The sequence below is a fragment of the Diceros bicornis genome, chromosome X (assembly GCF_020826845.1).
Source record: "Diceros bicornis minor isolate mBicDic1 chromosome X, mDicBic1.mat.cur, whole genome shotgun sequence".
Classification (NCBI taxonomy): Eukaryota; Metazoa; Chordata; class Mammalia; order Perissodactyla; family Rhinocerotidae; genus Diceros; species Diceros bicornis.
In genome coordinates, this window is record NC_080781.1 from 136,953,971 (window position 1) to 136,976,334 (window position 22,364).

The window sequence follows — 22,364 nt, forward strand, 5'->3', positions numbered from 1 at the left end:
TAGCACTGATGTTTAAAGCAGTCAGTATCAAAGAGATGTCTCAAGTTATAAAACCTAAATGCATGTATCACTTCATTGTCCCAACATGTCATTTTCTCCCTCTTTAAACATTTGTTTTATTTTGTCTCTAGAATGTATCTTTTTAAGAAGTCTTTTTAAATCCTTTCTGAAAAATAGAAAAGTATACATATAGATGACCACATACATAGATGCATCAAAACCAGCCCATCATTTCCCACCATCCCTGACATAAACCAAATTGCTATATACACTTAAGTCTGTTTCGAGACCATTTCTTCTGTTCCAATAGTCATTTATTTGTTCCTGGCGCTATACCACACTTTTTATTTACCGTGGTTCTTTCCCTTTAAACACTCAAACATTCTCAAGTCTCTCTCATTAAAAAAAAGAATTGTCCCCCATGCCACTTCCTCATGACCACTAGCTACTATCCTTCTCTTCTTACTCTTTTACAGTCAAATTTCTCAGAAATGTTCCACATATATTCCTCTACTTTCTCACCCACACTTCACCCCTAAGTCCTCGCAATCTGATTTCCACAGAGATTGCTCTTGCTAAGGTCTGTCTCTTGACACACTCTCCCCTTGCTTCTGTGACATTTCATTCCCTTGGGTTTCTGGTAGTGACTTTCCTTATTTTCAGTCTCTTTGCTTTCTTTTGCTTTCTTCTCCTCCTGTGACTTCGGTCCTGAGTGGCCTTCTCTTAGCACTTTTCCTCCTTTACTTGTAACTAGACCATATTTCCCAGAATCCCTTCTGATTCAGTGTAGTCATGTGACTGTGTTCTGACCAATGGGATGTGGGGAAAAGAGATGTATGACACTTGCACATCTGGCCACTCAAACCTCACATGTGGTCCTCCAAGTTCTCTCTCTTCACTCATCCGCCATCCATGTGCACAGAAGCCAGTGGAGACCTCAGCATGCCTAGGGGCCTCTGGAGCTACTGGAAAGAAGGAAGCTGGGTCCCGAATAGCGTGCAGCAGAGCCCAATCCCTACTCCAACCCACCCCCACTGACTTTGAACTATAACATGAATGAAAAATAATTCTTTTTTGAGTCAGCTCACTGAGATACAGAAATTGTTTGATACAGCAGTTAGCCCACCCCAGCTGATAGACTATCATATGCTAATGACAAGCAAATATATGAATTCCAGGCTTATACTTCTCATTGTGCATCAAATAATTGACAATAGTGCCCAAAATGGTAGGATAGAGAATTTGTTAAAGCAAGTCACAGAAATTCATTCATTCACTCAACAAATATTTATTGAGTGCCTACTGGGCACCTGACACTATGCTAGGCTCTAAGGTTGCAATGATGAGCAGAGAGATCCAGTCCTCGCTCTCACGGAGTTTAGTGTGAACTGGATGACAGTAGATCCTCACATCTCCTTATTATATTCCAACTGTCAGAAACTTCCTCAGCACTTGCTGCTTCACACAAACAAACCATCCACAAAACTGAGGCTGCCCCCTGTAGTCCCTAGAAGCCACTCATTTCCCCTTTGTGAAAGGATACAACTGGATCTAATAGCACAACATCCCTTTCTCTTAAGAATTTTTCAGGTGTTTTTATTGTGGTAAAATATACATAACATAATATTTATCATTTTAACCATTTGTAAGTGTACAATTCAGTGACATTAAATATATTCACAATGTTGTATAACCATCACTACTAGGTATACTCAAAATTTTTTCATCACCCCCAGCAAATGCTCTGTCCTTATGAAATAAGAGCTCCCCTCCCCCCTCCCTCAGCCCCTGGTAACCTCTATTTTACTTTCTGTCTCTATGGATTTGCCTGTTCTAGGTACCTCATATAAGTGGAACGATACACTATTTGTCTTTCTGTGCCTGGCTTTTTCACTGAGCATAATGTTTTCAGGGTCCATCCATGTTATAGCATATATCAAAATTTAATTTCTTTTTATAGCTGAATAATATTCCATTGTGTATATAGACCACATTTTGTTTATCCACTCATCTGTCAATGGACACTTGCATTTCCACCATTTTGCTATTATAAATAATGTGGCTTTGAATATGGGTGTACAAATATCCTTTCAAGTCCCTACTTTCAATTCTTTTGGTAATATATCTAAGAGTAGAATTGTTGGGTCATATGGTAATTCAATGTTTACCCTTCTGAGAAACTACAAACTGTTTCTTAAAGTGGCTGCACCATTTTACATTCCTACCAGCAATGTATAAGAGTTCTAATGTCTCCACATCATCACCAGCAGTTGTTATTTTCTGTTGTTTTTTATTATAGCCATCCTAGTATGTGTGAAGTGTTATTTAATAATATTTTTAAACATAAAAAGTCATACATGAATCTTGTTTTAAGAAATTCAAACCCAGACCAGAATAAAAGGAGGAAGTCATTTCACTGTAGCCTCCTCCAGGCACCTTCCTCTCTCCAGAAAAAAACACTGTTAAAAGTTTGGTGTGCATCCTTCCAGACCTTTTCCTCTGCCTTTATATTCTTACAGAGGCAAGTATGTAAGGTTACGCATAATAGATATGCATACATTATGTCAGTAATGTCAGGCTCCATCCTTCTTTGCACTCATTCCACTGTTCTTCCTTTTAGAGAAGTTCCACCTCTGAAATCTCACCCTATAGCTTGTCCCACTGGGTATAATGTGATCTTCTGTGTTGGGTCGTTTTGTCACTAAGAGCAGAATTTTGGTGTCTATCTCACGCAGAATGTATTTCCTAGGAGGCCTCAGGCCTGGACTGGGATGATCTTCTCCTATCACTCATACCAGAAACTCTTCATGCTCCTTTCTCTCTCCAAAATTACCTTCTTTTGTCTGGAAAAAAAAAGAATTAGAAAGATTTTCTCACTTTTGAAGGAAACAACTGCCCAACAGTTCCAAATGGGAAATGGACAGTGTTTGATGGGAGATCGCCCTCTGCTGGCTGTATTAGTCAGGGTCCTCCAGAGAAACAAAACCAATAGAATATATATATAATTGTGTGTGTGTGTGTGTGTGTGTGTGTGTGTGTGTGTAGAGAGACAGAGAGAGTGAGAGAGAGAGATGTATTATAAGGAATGGGGTCACATGTTTATGGAGGCTGACAAGTCTCAAGATCTGCAGGGTGAGTCAGCAAGCTGGAGACCCAGGAGAGCCAATGGTGTAAGTTTCAGCCCTAATGCGAAGGTCTGAGACCCAGTAGAGCCAATGGTGTAGTTCCAGTCCGAAGGCTGGCACAGCCAAGATCCAGAAAGAGCCAATGTTTCAATTTGAGTCAGAAGGCAGGAAAAAGCTGATGTTCCAGTTCAAAGGAAGAATTCTTTCTCTCTTACTCAGCAAAAGGGTCAGCCTTCTTGTTCTCTTTGGGCCTTCCACTGATTGAATGAGGCCCACCCATATTAGGGAGGGCAGTCTGTTTTTCTCAGTCTATAGATTTAAATGTTAATCTCATCCAAAAACACCCTCACGGAAACACCCAGAATAATGTTAGACGTCTCATGGCCCAGTCAAGTTGACGCATAAAATTAACCATGACACTGGTCATGTGAGCCTCTTTGCGGACCTAAACCCAGAGCAGGAAGCCGTGGTGTATTTAAGCAGTTGCCCTGATTGGTATCGTAGGCAATCAAAATTCTAAGTAAGAAATTAAAGATAGAAATCATGTAAGCCAAACTGGAGAGAAAGAGAATAAGACAAACCATCCAGTTTTCACTTAAAAGTATTTAAACTAACAGAAATGAGGAGCACATTGTCTTACTTAGAGAGCAGAGTGATGGAGTAGAAAGAGCATGAACTTTATAGTCAGAAACTCTGAGCCTGAGTCTCAGCTTCCATGCTTGACCTCCCTGAGCCTCAGCTGCTCCAAACCCTGCTAATGCAGGTATCAAGTCCCTTCTCAACCACCGAGAGTTTGGGAAACCCTGGGTCTGGGAGTTATACACCACTGTCCCTAGAATGATCTATGAAACCTGACTGGCAAGAGAGAATTGGCTGTGGATGAGGAAATGACCAGAACTTGGGATAAAATAATAATGATATTTTGAAGTTCATAATAATAATAGACAAGCTTGCATGGACATCAGCCACGAGCTTACAAGTAGAAGACGTGAGAAGGCAGACACTGGGAGGAAAAGGGCAGGAAGCAAAATAGCACACAACACAATTTGTGGTCCCATTGCTAGAGACTCTAGAAGGGAAGGTGGCTGCTGAAAGATGGGGATTCTAAAAGGGGAAAATCTGCCTCTATCACTTCAAATTCCAGAGCAAAATTTGCTCCAGAAATTTCCCAATCTCAAATAATCCAAATGACATTTTTACAAAAGTCAGCCATGCGGCTGTGCAGGAAGACCTCTAAACGAGCTCATACTGTGAAAAGATACATGCTTCCACCCTTGATCCCATAGGCAACTCAACACAGTCACCAGTGCAAGGCAGATTACTTTCCTACACAGAGGCCAGTGATGACGTGCCATTACCCACAGAACATAACCCTTACTTATGGGGCTTGCGAGGCCTTACCTTACCCGACCTCTGCCTCCTTCAGCAACCTTCCATTTTTCACTTTGTTCACTTTGCTGTGGCCACATGGGCCTCATTGTTCCTCACTCACACCTAACCTGCTGCTGCCTCAGGGCTTTTGCACTTGTTGTTCCCTCTCTCTGTGTACTCTTCTCTCGACCTCTGCATGGCTTCAATTCCTTGCTCGAATGTTATATCCACAGAGAGGATTTCCCTGACCTCCCTGTGTAAAATAGCACGCCTCCATCATTTTCTATCTCCTTATCCTGCTTTATTTTCTTGAGATTTTTTTCTGTCTGTCTCCTTCGCAAGAATGTAAATCCCATGAGGCCAAGGACTGTATTTCATTCACTTCAGGGCCTGGGTCAGAATAGGTGCTCATTAGGATTTGGTGAATGCATGAAGAAATAAATACAAAAGATAGAAGGCAAGAACAGATCTAATGATGGATTCAAAAAAAAAAAAAAAAAAAAAAGGAAAGGTGTGGATCCCAAAGAATAATTTCAGGGAGGCTAAAGCTGAAAATGGATTGAGGCTTTCAAAAACTGCTGAAGAAAGATAAGTAAAAGGCCTTTTAGTCAGTGTGAGGGGAAAGAGCAGCTCCTTAGAAGAAAATAAATCCTCTTTTGTTGACATTTTTCTTCAAGAAGATTAATTTTTCAAGCTAAAAAGGGCTGGAGGGGAGGGAAGGAAGATGGCAGGAAATCAAGGCGAGTGGTGAGGCTGGATCCCAGAGGCTCCAGGAGGCAAGTGGTTGCCAGGAGGTCTAGACAGGGACAGCGACAGTGCTGTGTAGACCACCAGACCCCAGAGGAGCAAGGAAGCAGCAGCCTCAGGCCATCAGGCATGGCCTGGAAATGGCACTAGAGCTGCCCCACAGGAAATACCTCAGCAGGGCCAGGAAACAGGCAGATCTCAGGGAAGACCTGTGTGGACAGAGGACGTCAACACCAGGTGACACACACACACACACACACTACAACACGATGCTATGGGTTTGCATAATTCTCTGCCTGCCCCAAACGGCAATGTCCAATTCCAGGGCAGTGGGTCTGAATGTTTTTGGCTCATGGACTCATCAAACATATCTGACAAAAATTGCCTGCCTGCTTGTACCCACAAATTGTGCAGGTCATTTCAGGAGATTTAAGAACCTCCTCAGGGTGTTAAGTGCAAGTGTAACTCCTGAAGTATAAGTGTCCGGGTTAGGAATCCCTGTTTTAAAGGCATACCCCTAAATTGCACCAGTCGGATGAATGATGTAACTCCCGAACCCTAGATTTGACAATTGCAGCCAAATTCTGAATTTGTTCACTCAACAAATGTTTATTGTAGGTCTACCATGTGTCAGGCTCTGTTCTAAGCTCTTTAGCTATAATTAGCTTATTTAATCCTCACAACTACCCTCAGGGTGGGCTCTATTAATAACTCCCCTTTGACAGATGAAACCAATGAGGTACTAAGGGTTTAGGTAACTTGCCAGAGGTCACATAATGGGACTTCACTAGTCCAGCTCTGGACACATTTCACCGCTACTCCAAGGTGCCCCTCATGACATGGGTGTCTGCTCTTTCAGATAGCCGAGTTCACCCTGAAAGTATTTCTCTTAAACTGTGCATAGCAGGTTAGAAACAACAACCTCACCAATAACGACATCAGAGGCTCTGTCACTCTGACTCTACTTACTCATCTTTCCCATGCTTTTCTGACTCAGTTTGTAATCATCAGTGTACCTTTTGGACCTATTTGTATGAGAGATTGCACAAGTATTTTCCCACATACATCTCGTAAGGAGATGGCCTCACATCCATGTACAATCTTACACTCCAAATTGAGAAAAAGGCTTTCAGGCGGCAGTGCTGCACACCCCAGTGTGATCATGGATGTCTCAGGAGAGGCCACATCCAGCGTCCATGGGGCAATGAGGTCTGCAGCAGAGATTCCAAGTCCAGGTTTTGTTTCCTTGACATCACCATGTGCACTTCTGGTCAGGACACTTGGGGGAACAGGGCAAGTTTTTCAGTAAGAGAGAGAGAGGTACAAGTTTGCTGGGGCTGACTAAACAAAGTACCACGCTGAGTGGCTTCAACAACGGAAATGTATTGTCTCTTAGTTCTGGAGGCCAGAAGTGCAAGATCGAGGTGTGGGCAGGGTTGGTTCCTTCTGAGGGCTGAGGGAAGGATGTATTCCAGGCCTCTCTCCTTGGCTTGTAGATGGCTGTCTTCCCCCTGTGTCTTCTCATCGTCTTCCTTCTGTGTGTGTCTGTGTGTCTTTTCATAAGAACATCCGTCAGATTAGATTAGGGCTCACCCTAATGACCTCACTATAACTGGATCACCTCTGTGAAGACCCTGTCTCCAAACAAGGTCACATTCTGAAGCACTGGGGGGTAGGACTCCAACATATCTTTTAAGGGAACACAATTCAAACCATAATAAGGAATAAGAGTCAGGGGGAAAAAAGAGGCACAGAAAGCTAGAATTTTTTAAGGAGTTAATAAATCCTTACTAGAGGATCAACAAAGTTAGTAAATGAGCGAGCTTGACTGTGAGCAGAGCCTTGTCCCAGCCCGAAGCATGGCTATGAAGAAATCAAAGGCACTTCTCCTGAGAACTGCTCTGTGTGGCTGGGGAAATCTCAATAAGGCCATGTAGCAGGTAAACAATTTTCCCTGTACGCATTCAGAAATGCAAACACACCATTTTATTCTCTTTTAATTAGACTTATTTGAGCATCCAATCTGACAAGCTACCATTCCATCAGTGTCCACACCTGGTGGCTTTTCTGGGGGGTCCACAGCCCTGCCAGGATTCTCTCCACTATTGCATCCTCTCCATCACACTCCAAGGCTGTTTGGGACCACAGCCTTCTCGGAGCACTGAGAAGATCCAGCTTGAACCACTGTTGGATTCTAGATGATTCAATGCCTTGGAGCCTATCTGTCCTGGCACCCCACCTAGTGTCAAAAGACACATCTGCAAGGCTGCTGTCTCAGAATTCCAGCTGGGAAGCAGTCCACAAGTCCTCTTTACTCTCAAACAAAAGTTTTCTCGGAAGGAGGGAGCTCTGAGAGGGAGTTTCATATGAAGAGAAGAACACAGATTTAGGGAAAAGATAGGGGCAACATTTCAATAGGGACAATGGCAGAGGCCTAAGCACATGGATAGAAATTAATTCTATACCAAGGGTAACACACGTAGGCGCTTATTAAGGACAGAACAGTCCAAGTTAAGATAAAAAGAAAAACAGGCTAATGGACAGTGATCGTCAGTGGCCAAGAGGAGTGGATTGGCTCTCCATGAGGCTGTGGGTGGGAGCATCAGCCACTGCATGCCCGCCAGGTGTCAACACTATCTTACAGTACCCCTGTGTTCTAGATGAGGAAACTGAGGCTCAAGACAGTTAAGTCACAACCCCCTAAGGCCACAGCTGCTGAGTAGAAGAGTTTAGATTTAAACCAGGGATGACTGAGTCTAAAGGCCAAGTTATTACCCTGAGCAAGATAGTGGCATGAGAAAGATGGTAGTGCAGATCATCTTGGGAAAAGACAGGACAGAGAAAGCAGCTTGGAGGACATTACAGCAATCCAAATTTGGGTTGAGGTGGTAGCTTCAGAAATGAAAAAGGAAGGGGTGGATCAGAGTTACTACTGTAGGGAAATCTTGGTGACATACTAGATGTTCAGGGCAAAGAGGAAAAAGGAAATGAACATGACGGGCCTCTAAACCATAACAATCAGAAAGAAAAAGGGAGAAGGCGGTAGTTAAGTGGGTCAGCTGAGAGAAGCTAGAGAAGAGGTGACTTGGCTTCCAGACACATCAAGTTCTGACGGTGATGTGTCTAGAAACAGGCCTGGACCCCCTGTGAGAGTTTTGGGTGCTGCTGATGCAGATTTGGGTCACCAAATGTGTCCGATATGTCACAGCATGACACACTACGGTGGTGTCACTGCTTCACAGCTGCAATCAATGCAGACATTCCTTTGCTACAGTTGAAGATGCACGATATTCCAGCAACTTCTAGAATACAGGATGTTGATTTGAGCAGGTCATGAGACATGGAGTGGAGGAGGGAGCCACTTGCTGTAAGACACTTATCACAACAGCCATGGAGGGCTCAAAAAAGGGTAGTTCCTGGACTGTAGGGGAACTTGGCTTCGTGAGGGAGCACCATCAGGGAGCCAGCAGTTCTTGCCAAACCAAAGAGCGACTAAGTGTGTGGTGGGATGCTTGCTGGCTGTTTTCTGTGGAGGGGTGACTGAGTTGTAATTGTGGGTAAAGTCTTGTTTTGAGCGTATAACTCCCTTTGAGTGTTCTGCCAAAATTCCTAGTAGATAGATTCTATTTATATCAAGCCTTAGTACGGCTACCGGTGAATCCAGCTGTTCCTAGCAAAGAAAAGACTTTAGAGGAGGGAAGGTGGGTAGGATGGGGTGGGAGAAAAAGTCAGTTCCTGTTGGGCCTGTGGACTCAGAATGATCACTTCTTTCCCTCCTCCAGGTATTTGCTCAACTGTCACTTCTCAGTGAGCCACCCTAAGCACGCTATTTAGCACTGCAGCCCCCAGTACCCCCAAGCCCTGCACCTTTCTCTACTCTTTTCCCATAGTATGTATCACCTGCCCTCCCTGTGGTTCTCTCTGGACCATCTTACATCAATTAACTTCAACTCCCTCTCCTTCCCAATACCCAGCCCAACATGGAACGCCCTCTCTCACTCTCTATCCCTCCACACCCCTACACTTCTCCATTACACCCGCACATGAACTAACCTCTGCTCCCATTCCCCTCACTCCACCTGCATACTTCTGGTCAAGCATCATATGAAGGAACTTCTGCTCCCTCCTCCTCTCCCTTCCCCTCAACTCCCATAGAGCTCTTGGGTTCATCCTCACATGAACCAATCTCTGCATTCTCTATGTCAAAATCCCACCGCAACTCCCCTATAGCTTTCTGGTACAGTCCAACATGAACTGACCTCTGTATCCCTTCCCTCCCCATCGCCCCTGATCTCACTACAGCTCTCTGCAGGGCTGAACATGAACTAACACCAGCTCCCTTCGCCTCCCCATCACCTCCAAGCCCCCACAGCTTTGGTCCATCTGCATATGAACTAACCCTTGCTCCCTTTCCCTCCCCTTTCCCCTTCCCCTCACTCACTCTTTCCTGCCCATATGCACTGACCTTGGTCCCACTACTTTTCAGTCCCCTCTTACTCCCCAATAACTTTCTGGTCCATCCACAATTTAACTGACTTCTACTACCTCCCCAAATCCACCCCCTCGCCATTCCCCCTACATCTCTCCGGTCCACCCACAAGGGCTGACCCCTCTTCCCTCTCTCTCCCTGCCCATCTCCCTTCATCCCCCTCCAGGTCTATAGACCACCCTCATGAGCTGACCTACCCTGCCTCTCCCTCTCTATCTACCCCCACACACTCAAGATCTTACCTAACCACTCCCCATACATCTCCCTGGTCCAGCCCCACAGAAACTAACCTCTACTTCTCTGTCCCCACCCCACCATCCGCCATATCCCCTAGATCTCTTGGTCCAGCCCCCTGTGAGCTGACCTCTGCTCTCCTCCCTCCCCATCACCCTCCACTCACTCTACAACTCTCTGCATCATCTGCACCTGCACTGACCTTCCTACCATTCCTTCCCCATCCCTCCCAACCCCTCCATCTATCTGGTCCAGCCCCACATGAACTGACCCTGGCCCCTTCTCCATCAACATCCCCCCACCCCCTTGCAGCTCTCTTGTTTGCCTCCATATGAACTGGCCCCAGTTCCCTCTCAGTCCCCATCTTCCTGACGCCCCTGCGACTCTCTACTCCCATCCCACATCCACTGGTCTGTCCCCATCCCCTCCACCAAGCAACTGCAAGCCTATCTTAGAATGGCTGCCAGGCATGGATGGCGAGCAACTTATGCTTGTTTTTATCCTTAGGGATAACACGTTACTTGCCACTCTCCCTTCCCCTACAAGATTCCTGACTTTATTTCATTTATGAGAACATTAAGCAGGAGGAGATAAGAATGTTTCCAGGGTGATAGTTAACAGTAAAACGGGAAGTAGGGCCCAGTCTTCTCACTCCTTTCCAATAGTGTATGTCTTTTATCAGATAATATGCCTTTTATTAGAAAATGCAGTGTGGCAAAGGTCAAATCCTCCCAGCAAATGCTGTCAACTCGATTTTGGCGACAGTAATCATAAAGCTTCATGGACCCACTTTTAACAAGAAAGCTTATGTGACAAGCATACCAAAGGACTGAGAGCGAGAACAAACACTTCTGAAATGCCTCCTTCTTGGACATGGTAAAGCCAGGTCCTTGATGTCAGTTTTCATTGGACCCCCAGAGATCCTGAGTTAAGCACAACTCTTCTCCCCATTGCACAGACAAGGAACCTGAGGCACTCAGAGAAGTAGTTTGCCCCAGATTACACAGCCAGGAAGTGGTGTAGCCTGTGTGAGAACGCGAGTCTGAGGGTACTCTGGGCTCCCCTACATCCCCATGTTTTTCAAGGAGCAGTCACTCATGCAGGAGACGTGTCTGAGGGGCCCCAAGTCCCCTAGGATGAGGCCCAGGGACACCTAGGGTTGCAAGTTGAAATACAAAACACTCAGGTCAAGTTGAATTTCAGACCAACAATGAATAAATAAACAACAAGTCCAAATGGGATATACTTATACTAAAAAAGTTTGTGGTTGATCTGAAATTCAAATTGACCCAGGTGTTCTCTTTTTATTAGTTAAATCAGGCAACCTTATCCCAGGATTAGGATGCCCCCGGAAGTGTGAAATCCATTCCCTCCCTCCCCTCCTATGCTTGAATGAGCATTCCATTGTTGTTGTGTGTTTCCATTCCCCCTCACCCCTTCTTGCTCCCCACCCTCAGCCTGGGGCAGAGATTTAAATGCTATCTGCCAGAGCTTCTCTTATAGGTCATTCCGTGTAGGGCCAAGATGGGGCTGGACAAGGTCACTCAGCCAACCTGATATCGAGATTCTGAGACACTATCCAGCCAATAAACTGACCAGAGGTTGGCTGAATTCAACCTAATGTCATAATAACCAGGCTTTCTCCGATTTGTCCAAGCACAAATTACCAATAAGCCTCTTTTTCAGCCTTACACTTTGCCAAAACTATTTTTAGGGCATCATTTAGGCTTTGGCAAAATAGAAAGTCTACTAGTTTTACACACCGACGGGTTCCCAGGGCAAGAAACAATTCATGCCAGTAGCAAAAGATTATTTCGTTTTCTGTCCACGGGCTGGTAAGGAGTCTGGGATCTACCAGGCTGCCTTCCACACAGTGGTTTAGAAGATGAACTCATGGTGAAGGCTAAAGAACTCATCCTTAGCGAACAAAAGCTCAAAATAAGAAAGGCTTTATTTTTAAGACAAAACAAATAGCATAAACACACATCCAAATGCAAGTGAGAGAGCTCACTGGGTTTTACAAAAGGGAAACCTGCACTCAGGTGACAATTAAAACTGGAACCATTGAAGAGATGCTCCCTGCTTGTGGTGACACGGGTACATGTGCTTTTCTAAGAAGTCGTTCTGCGGTGATACAAATGTGGGAACGCATGATAAGAGCGAAGCGATAAAAGGCAGAAAGGTAGGTGGGTAAAAGCTTTTCTCCACTCTAATGTGCTCTCATTCTGCTTTGGGGAATTAAAGTAATCAGCAGGTCACCTTACAAAGAATTTCAATGTTAAAGAACAGTTTCAAGAGTCTAAGATGCGAGGTTGTTACTAAAGTTATACAGGGAGGTCAATGGGGGAAAAAGAGTTTGTGTTCTCAAAAAGCAGGTTTCACACAATGGCAGGCACTAAATCGAGATACACGTGCTTGCAGTAGAAAAGAAGAGACCGATCTTAATAAAGGCTGGTCTTTTTCATGATGCGCAGGAACTCTTGCTCATTGACTTCTCCATCTCCATCTCGGTCAGCTTCATCAATCATCTCCTGCATGCCAGTAAGGATTCCACTTAGATTAATTCATAAACGAAACTAAAATATTACTAAGCAATAGGCTTTTATAATGCTACATGAATAGACAGCTTGAGTCCACTCAATGGAAGTGTGCTTTTTATAATAGCTTGGTTCCTGAAAAGTTATTTGAAAACCAGTCATACTTTGTCACACATATCACCTAGAAGGGAGCTTGAAAACCATCTTGACTAGGGGGATCCCTAAAACCTAAAATAGTAAAATTGTATACATGTGCATCTTTCTGGGAGCAGGGCCCAGAGGTTTGTCACATTATCAAAAGAGAAATTAAGTGGTCAGCAGACGGACAAGAGAACACTAGTTTTCCTTCAAAGCTGTGCTCACATCAGAGAAACTGTAACTCAGAAAAGTAAAACAGGGCTCCAAGCAGGAATTCTGAGTTCCAGTCTGCCGCATTACAAACCTGCAGCTCCTCATCAGTGAGGTTCTCACCCAACTCCTTGGCCACGCGTTTGAGATTTTTGAATGATATCTTCCCAGTTTCATCATCATCGAAGAGCTTGAAAGCTTTCAGGATTTCTTCTTTGGTATCTTTCTCAGACTGAACAAGTAGAACATAAAACACATGAGTAGGGAAACACTGCTTGCTGTTCCTCTGCCCTGCCCATACAGCACCACACGGTCCTGGTAACGGCCTTCATGACATAGGGCCCAGGTCACAGGAGATCACACATCACCCAGTGTAGAAAGAGAGGACAAACTCAATGAAATTATTACAAACCCAGAGGCTAAAAAGGAAATATAAAGGATTGCACTTAAAACATTCTGTACAAACCAAAGAGAAACTGGATTTGTTTTTAAAATATAGGAGCAGAGGATGGAGTTAAAATTAGGGGAAACATACTGCTTAAGTTGGTGGAAGAGGGATTCTCTTGGTGGGCAGGGAGGAAAGAAAGGGCTATTTTACTTGTTATGAGATCACAGAGAGTTACTGAGATCCCAAGTACTCCAACAGGGGAAAAGAGCAAAATCTCCAAGAGCTCAAACTCCCAATATTCCTGCAAGGTGGTTAAAGATAGAGAGAAGCCCTCATAAGACCAATTTGGGAACCAACCTTGAATGTGGGACAGCTTTACTACGTGGTCACAGAATGTTAAGCTTCCTGAGCTCTTAAATTAGTCCACAAAGAAAAATATAGGTATGATTAGATGCTTTCAAAGCAACAGAATTATTAGAATAGGAACTGACCTGTGCCCTGGGAAACACACCTGAGACACTGATGGAGTTATTTTTCCACAGACCGGTACAGCATAGATGAGCCACACTAAAGAGGAGCTAGGAGGCCAATAAAAGAGCAATGGCCCAATGGGAACATTCTTCCTGGATGGGATGACACTCAGGGGAGTGAGGTGGACTGGTGGGGTGACATCTTACAGTCTCTCTTGACCCTTCAGACCCTTTAAAAGAGTGACACCTAAGAGACTGGAGAATGGGTAAATTCAACTTCGGAAGTGCTGAAAGACCAACCCCCCAGTGCAGCGAAGAGCGAAGAAAAGCAAAAAGCACAGCTGCTGAAGTAACTGGCCCTCAGGTTAATGCTGACCAGAAGAACGAATGGAGGGGCCAGCCCCGTGGCTTAGCAGTTAAGTGCACACGCTCCACTGCTGGCAGCCCAGGTTCGGACACCGGGTGTGCACCGATGCACTGCTTCTCCGGCCATGCTGATGTCACGTCCCACATACAGCAACTAGAAGGATGTGCAGCTATGACATACAACTATCTACCGGGGCTTTGGGGGGAAAAATAAATAAATAAATAAAATCTCTAAAAAAAAAAAAAGAACGAATGGGGGAGAGAAGAATTTCAAACTTCAAGGTATAGGGACTTCATCTTGTCAAAATGCAAGGCACTGTAATATTGTTGATGTTTATAGGCTTTACTGCTTGTGGTTATCACACTGACAAATCAGTTGGAGAAAGATAATAGCAAAAAATGACAGCAGTAGTACTTTTACTACTTTACAAAGGGTAAAATGACTTTTCTTGTGACTTTGTGGCCTTGAAGAAAGCTAAGTAGAACCGAAGCATCCTAATTTTCAGTTACAAATACTATCCTTTATCAGCTGAACTCTCCAGTTTGTATTAACTTTTCTTCAGTGAAGACACTTACATGATTCAAATGTATGCAGCATTATGGGTGGAAAATATGCTGATTATTTTAGCTAACTTACCATTTTCTGAGTCATCACAGTCAAAAAGTCACTAAAGTTCATTTTTCCTGTCCCTTCCTTATCAATTTCGCTGATCATTTTCTTGATCTCCTCTTTCTTGGGTTCAAATCCCAGTGCCCTCATTGCCACCTACAACGAAAACAGGATCATCTCAATAAGCACATCTAAACCTAGAGGGACAAAAAATGACAGCATTGAGACTATTGAGCCAGCATCAGACACAATCATGTTAAAATGATTAGGAAACACTATAACATTAAGCAAATCGATATTTGTGCTCAATTTTATTTAATAATACTTGAAGTAAGTAAAAACAGGAAAACAGAGCACAGTGCATCCTCCCCTGTTATTTTTTGGAGGGAGAAGAGGGCAAAAGGGGTAGAGCGGAAAGAAGATAAAGAGGCAGAGGAAAGGCAAGGCAGCAGAGCAGGAATGCACAGGGCTTGCCTTAAGTTCCTTAACATCTATAGTCCCAGTTCCATCAGCATCGAAGAGATCAAAAGCTTCTCGGATTTCCTGTTTCTGCTCTTCAGTAAGCTCTGGCTTAGGACTCATCCTTTTTCGCTGGGCAGTTGATGCCATGTTTGCCTTCTTAAAGCTGGAGGCCTTCAGACATTTTACAAACACATAAGCACAATATTATGCAATTTAGTCCATACTTTACATAAAAGTTACAGACAACCATATCTATTTTAAAAATAGTTTATACCAACCAATTCCAAAGCTTTGCTTAGCAGAAGAGATAATAGAGTTTACTGGAAAGAATAATGAGTCTTTCCATGCACCTCTATCCCTCTCTCTTCTTTACTATGGTTTCCAAGAATTGTTCTTTTGGATATCTCTTGTTGAAAATCACCCCCAAAGAGAGCTAGCCAAGGAGCTGACTGTGGATAACTGTACAGATGATCAGCTCTCCTTGAATTGGGGGATCCTAATTATAGAAACGTCCTTACAACACCCACTTGCGGTACTCCAGTTCCCTCTAAGTACTTTCTGATTACTTCCAGATTTGGCCAAATATTACTAAGTTAAGATGTATAGCCTGTCAATATCGAATAATAAAACTCAATCCACTCGGTACATTTGTGCCTTCTCCAAGAAGCTCAAAGCGTCTCGCAAATGTCCCTATATTTACATTGTAAAATGCACGTTAACAATCAAACATAATAAACCTCCCCCCAGCTCTGTGCGGAAACTTTGGTAGAGCGAGGCGGCCAGGAGGCCAGCGTCTGAGAAGCGTTGAGACCTGCGGGGAATCCGAGTCTTCTTTGCCCACTGACGGTCACCGAGGGGGCCGGGGAAGGCCAGGGGAGCCCAAGAGGCGGGTTGAGGCCGGCTGTGGGTGAAGGGGAGGCAGCGGCGAATCACAGGCCCAGCAGGGCGCCGGGCGTCTCTACCCTACTCTTCCGGGAAAGAGTTCAGAGGAAGGAGGGCCGCGCCAAAGCCAAGAACGGCGCAGCAAAGGCAGCGGGGCCAGGCCGAGGCCTAGGAAGGGCTCAGCCTCTGCCCGCCAGGCGCGACAGGGCTGCCGGCACTCACCATCTCCGACCGACTCCGCTGCCTGTTGTTACGGCAACCGACGTACACACTGACTCGGCGCCGATCCCACTGTCCCGCGCGCGCGGCCCCCGCTCCCCATTGGCGCAGGGCTGGAGTGGGTGGGGCTAACCCGACAAAGGCCAGGGCCGGGGCGGGGGGCGGTGCGCTCGCGGCCAAGACCTGGCCTCATTGGGCAGGATCATGCCGCGAGCGCCGATTGGCTGAGCCTGCTCCAAGCCGAGCCAATCCCCTTAGTGGAGGAGGCTCGGCTGATCCTCAGCTCATGCGGCAGAGCGAAAAGGGTGGTCGCCGGCGGCTGGAGGTGTGTGGGTGCTGTCTGCGGGCGTGCTGTCTGAGGCCGGCCAGGAGGGCGCCTTCGGACAAGTAAGGGTTGCCACCTCGCTCTTGGAGGCTGCCTTGAGTCGGCGACAGGGCGGGAGGGCCAGGGGCTGGGTGGACGATCCGGGTCGGGTGCTTTCTGGTCCGGCCTAAGAATTAGGGTCAGAGGGGCCAGAGAAGACCCTGACCTTGGGTGTTGGAGTGGAAACTGTACTGACGGAGCAACTGAGATCCAGAGAAGGAAAGGGGCAGGCCGAGCATTGTCGCAGAGGTTCAGACGGCTGGGACTTAGAAGCTGAATCCAGCAGAGGATCTTTGAGGGTGTCTCTTCGAAAGCAGCCCTGTCCCCCAGACCAGATTCCAAGAGAGGATCACTTTAGTTCTCACCTGGCTAAAAGCAGCCCAGGCAGGTGAGCTGGGAGCGGGGAACGGACTTTGAAGAGAGTGAAGGAAATATGAGCGAGCATGAGGGGGAGAAGTCATCAAGATATACTCTTTTTGACACCCAAACACTCAAGGCGGATAGGGAGGAGCATTCCAGGTCGAGACACCCTGAGGAGTTTTGGAAGTGTGAGGCGTGCTTGGAGAACTACAAGGGGGCATGTGCAAGGGTGTGGCTGAAATGGAGCTGCAGCAGTGGAGCTGGAGGTCCAGGGTTGCCCTCCTCAGCCAGCGCAGTGTAGGAGCGCTCCGTGGCTCTCAGCCCTTACCTGCATCTCCTCTGGGCATTGGGGCAGCATTTAGGGAGGCAGGGGACAGAGCATAAGTTTCTCAGGCTGAGAAAAGCCTGAGATTTATTAGTGTCCGTTAAATTAAAGTGTTCACTGACCTTCTGCCCTTTGCCCTCTTCCCCTTTGAGCATGAACCAGGTCGAAAACCTTTTGGTCATATTTGACTCTTTCTTTTCCTGTCCCGTCCCCATTAACCAGCCTCCAAGTTCTATCAGTTCTCCCCCTCGAATGCCATTTCTTTTCTCTTTTCCACCTCTGTGGCTCCTCTTCCAATTCAGGCCTTCAGCAGCAGCCTCCCACCTAGCAGAAGCCAGAGTTCTCACCATGGTCTGCAAGGTTTGGCATGACTCCCTCCACCCCCACTCCTCCTCTGGCTCGCTATGGCCCCGGGACACTTCCTTGCTGGCCTCAAATGCACAGGCTCCTTCCTACCTTAGAACTTTTGCTCTTACTGTTCCTTCTGCCTACTGGTTCACTTCTTTCCCTCCCCCAGGTCTTTGCTCAACTGTCACCTTCTCAGTGAGCCACCCTAAGCACCCTATTTAGCACTGCAGCCCCCAGTACCCCCAAGCCCTGCACCTTGCTCTACTCTTTTCCCATAGTATGTATCACCTTCTAACCTACTGTGTATTTTACTTCTTTATTTTGTTCTTTATTACCCATCCACTAGGAGGTGAGCTCCAGGAGAGCAGGCAGCTCTGTTTTGTTCATGGCTGGCCCTCCAGTACCTGGAGTAGGGAGGGGCACATGGTGGGTGCTTGGTAAATCTCTGCTGAGCAACTGGCAAGTAGGCCCCCTGTTTCCTGCTTCTCACAGCTCTGCTGAGGTCACCCCCATGCTCTGAAACCTTCAGAGGCTTCCCGTGACTGCAGAATAAAGTCCACACTCAGCCTGGCATCTGAGCCTTCTACCCAGTTTTGCCCCTCCTAGTCCTTCTAACATCATGTCCCTTCACACCCTACTTCCCAGTCAGTCTGCGGGGTGGCATCCTGCCAGAGTAGAAGGAACAACCACAAATTCTGCCTTGACCGTGTACCAGCTGTGTGACTTTGGGAAAGTCACTGGACGTCTCTTGTTTGAGCCCTACAGCGGCTGTGAGGTCAGCAGGAAGGATTGCTGCTCTACAGATGAGGCCTCTTAGGCCAGCTGCAGCAGCACAATTCAACCTGTACTCCGTTCCAGGCTCTTTGCTGGCCCTCACAGCCTAGTGAGCCAAGACAGACGTGGAAAAAAAGTATAAACCAGCGTGCTAAGTGTCAGAATGGGAGCAGAAATGAGTGCTAAGGAGGCAGCTAACCTTGCCTGGGGAGGGGGACGAGGTCTCACAGAGGTGACAGTTGAGCTAGGCCTTGAAGGATGAGGAGAAACTCACCATGGAGAGGAGGGGAAGATATTCCAGGCAGAGGGAACAGCATTAGCTAAAGCTCGCAGGATGCTGATGAGTTTCTCAGTGGCCAGCACAAATTCAAAGCCAGGGCCTTTCTGTGTCCTAAAAGTAAACAGACAAGCAGAGAGGCCCACAGGTCCATGAAAAGACAAGGTTGAGCTGATTGAGTCCTGGGGGAAGTGCGTTTTGTCTTAAGTCCTCTTTGCATTTTTCTTGCACAGGCAGATGTTGTCTGTCCATGGACTAAAGTGATGAGCTTGCAGTAGCCACATTTTAGCTTCCCGCACTGACTCCATGGAAGGCAGCAGGCAGGGCCCCAGCTACCCCAACACACCCCTCTGAATTGCTCTGCATTTCCATTTACAAAGAGGCTGATCTCCCATGTTTTTGAAGAAGAGAACACTTGAGTGTCTCTCTCTATATATATCTGGTTTGAAATGGACAGACTATCCCTTCCTTTTGTCTCCAGGACTCAGTGGCAGGGAACTTTCCCCAGCAGGAAGGAGGAGTTGGGCTCACTCACTTCTCTATTCATCGAATCCTATCAGCAGCCCTCTTCCCCTTGCCCAGAAGTTGAGCGAGGCACTTGGATTTCACCATTAGAATGTGGGTCTCTTTTCCTAGGTCATTTTTAGCCTAAGACTTTGTCCCAGTGTGTATAGAGGGCGTACATACTGGTTTCTAATGGATTCAAAGACCTACTGTTTTAAAGGAAAAAGACTTGAGGCTTCCGATGTGTGAACCTTAACGATCCCAGCCCCTAGAACATGCTCTTTGAGGTCTTATTTTCCCATTCAGAGCTATGTGTGTATGTGTGGTAAAATAGACAGAACTGAAAATTGACCATCTGAACCATTTGTAGGTATACAGTTCAGGGGCGTCAAGTACAATTACATTGCTGTGCATCCATCCCCAAAACTCTTTCATCTTGTAGAACTGAAACTCTATACCTGCTAAACACTAACTCCTCCTCCCTCTCCCCCAGCCCCTGGGACCCACCATCCTACATTCTGTCTCTCAGTTGACTACTCTAGGGACCTCATACAAGTGAAATCATACAGTATCTGTCCTTTCATGACTGGCTTCTTCCACTTAGCATAATGTCCCCAAGGTTCTTATTTCACTAAACATAATGTCCTTGAGGTTCATCCATGCTGTTGCATATTGCAGAATTCCCTTCTTTTTTGAGGCTGAATAGTATTCTATTATATGTATATACCACATTTGCTTTTTTTTTACTTTTTATTATTTTATTGAGGTCACATTGGTTTATAACATTGTGTACATCATTATATTTCAGCTTCTGTATAGATTGCATCGTGTTCACCACCAAGTCTGATCTCCATCTGTCACCCATACATTTATGTCCCTTTACCCTTTTCACCCTCCCCCCACCACCTTACCCTCTGGTAACCACCAATCTATTCTCCTTATCTATGTGTTTGTTTATCTTCCATGTATGAATGAAATCATACAGTGTTTGACCTTCTCCATCTGACTTATTTTGCTTAGCATAATATCCTCAAGGTCTATCTATGTTGTCACAAATGGTATGATTTCATCTTTTTTATGGCTAAGTAGTATTCCATTGTGTGTGTGTGTGTGTGTGTGTGTGTGTGTGTGTGTGTATACCACATCTTATCCATTCATCCGTCGATGGACACTTGGGTTGCTTCCACCTTTTGGCTTCTGTGAATAGTGCTGCCGTGAACATGGGTGTAAAAATATCTGTTCAAATCCTTGCTTTCAATTTTGGGGGATATTGTTTGGTGGATTGTTTGATCCTATGATTATTCTATATTTAATTTTTTGAGGGACCACCGTACTGTTTCCCACAGCAGCTGCACCATTCTACATTCCCACCAGCAGTGAACAAGGGTTCCAGTTTCTCTATATCCTTGTCAACACTTGTTATTTTCTATTTTCTGGGTTTTTTTGATAATAGCCATCCTAATGGGTATGAAGTGATATCTCATTGTGGTTTTGATTTACATTTCCCTAATGATTAGTGATGTTAAGCATCTTTTCATGTGCTCGTTGGCCATGTGTAAAGTATATATTTTTTGGAGAAATGTCTATTCAATCAGAGCTCTTCTTGATGTGCATTTTATCCCTACCGTGTAGCACATGGGGGATTTAGGTTGAGGGGTGCCAGTGGGATCTGCCTTATTCCTTAGAGATGGCTAAGTATCACCAAAATTCTTATCTGGCTTATAGTATTTACAAACTTTACTACAATGTGTGTATAACTCGAGATAAAGCAGATTTGATTTTGTTCTTACAAGAGGCTGCTTTGCTGAGGATCGCGTGAGCATTGTTTGAACAGTATGGATCCACAGGGGCAGGATGGGTTCTTCTTTCACCTCCCGGATCATCCCCGAGAGACTGCGGAGAGCAGGCTTTAAGGCTTCTTGCTTTTCTACTAGTACAGGGGGGCTATGGAAGTGGCAGCTGTGCTATTTGGAGTTCAGGACTGCAAAGAAAACTTGTGTTGATTTCATGTGACTGCTGTAACAAATGACCACAAACTTGGTAGCTAAAAACAACAGAAACTTATCCTCTTACAGTTCTGGAGACCAGAAGTCTGAAGTCAGGGTGTCCTTGGCTTGTGACTGCATCACTCCAAATGCTGTCTGCCCTCTCATTTCATCATGCTTCCCTGAGTATCTGGAGAAATTGAGTGAGAAGCCGGCAGTGGGTATTCATGAATGTAGCATCTTAGGCAGGCGTCTGTGTGTATGTGGTGGAGAGCAGAAGGGAGTCTGCCTGGCATGTGCACACGCCATGTACTCATGGGGCCAGTGGAGATGTGGGTGCTCAGTTTGTGCCAGGCACTGTGTTCATGATGAGATACAGTGGTGAACAAGGCAGACAGAACTGCTAGCGCACTCTGTTTGCTGGACCTCGGTGCAAGTGCCGAAATTCTTGTTCCCCAGCTGGTACACACTGAGCCCAGTGAGTCAGAGCTCACCAGTCACATCTGTTTAGGGTGAACAGATGACAGGGCCCCCTGTCAACACAAGGAGGATTATGGGATAGAGAGAGGGAGGGGATAGGCATAGAACTCCAGGTCAACTTTGCTTATTCATTATATGCATTCTGAAAAGGTCTATGAAAAGAAGTTTTGAAATATATTTCCTGATAGCTTCCATTATGGTTTCAGAAATATGTTTCCCCAAAATTGCCCCATCAGACATTGAGGACGTCTGTTTCAAGGCCATTTTGGTTCCTACAAGGACACATGACTGTGTGTGTGTAACTCGAGGTGTGGAATTGGGTTGGAGCGGTCACAGTGTTTGAGACCCCAGTGCTGGCTGTCTGCCTGCCTGATACCTCCTCACCAAAGAGTATTGTTTGAATCTAGTCTTTTGTAGGCAGTTAGACTGTTTTCTTTATCGTGGATTTTGCTGTCTTCAGATGTCAGGGGATCTATGACTTGAGTAAATTGACCACTAGCAAGAAAACAGATGCAAGACCAAATACATCATAACCCGAAATTGAACAGCTTCTCTTTGTTTGCAATTCAGTATTATTGCTGAATGAAGAGAGCATAGCATCCCAAGGGCTGTCACTAAAGCTTCTCTTTAAACTACTCTTCTGTTTGGTATCATTATGGGACTTTGTCAGCTTGTGTGCTTCGTGACTGTCTCCTGGTT

General features: G+C 45.6%; 2 protein-coding genes across 4 annotated transcripts in view; one reads left to right on the forward strand and one right to left on the reverse strand.

Annotated features, from left to right (window-relative positions):
- Positions 1-11,899: 11,899 nt before the first annotated feature.
- On the reverse strand, positions 11,900-17,479 carry CETN2 (centrin 2). The gene is made up of 6 exons (XM_058535135.1): positions 17,420-17,479; positions 16,252-16,431; positions 15,160-15,318; positions 14,713-14,841; positions 12,946-13,083; positions 11,900-12,497 (listed from the first exon to the last, which is right to left on the reverse strand). Exons 1-6 carry the CDS (start codon positions 17,477-17,479, stop codon positions 12,408-12,410), a joined length of 756 nt encoding a protein of 251 aa, XP_058391118.1. The 3' UTR covers positions 11,900-12,407.
- Positions 16,540-22,364, forward strand: part of NSDHL (NAD(P) dependent steroid dehydrogenase-like) — a 29,124-nt gene continuing 23,299 nt past the window's right edge. For 2 of the 3 annotated variants that reach the window (XM_058534919.1, XM_058534921.1), the window contains exon 1: positions 16,540-16,635. The gene's annotated coding sequence lies outside the window, so the exon portion shown is untranslated. Of the gene's footprint in view, positions 16,636-16,734; positions 17,001-22,364 lie in introns of those variants that run through there. The other variant, XM_058534920.1, reaches the window with a different exon arrangement.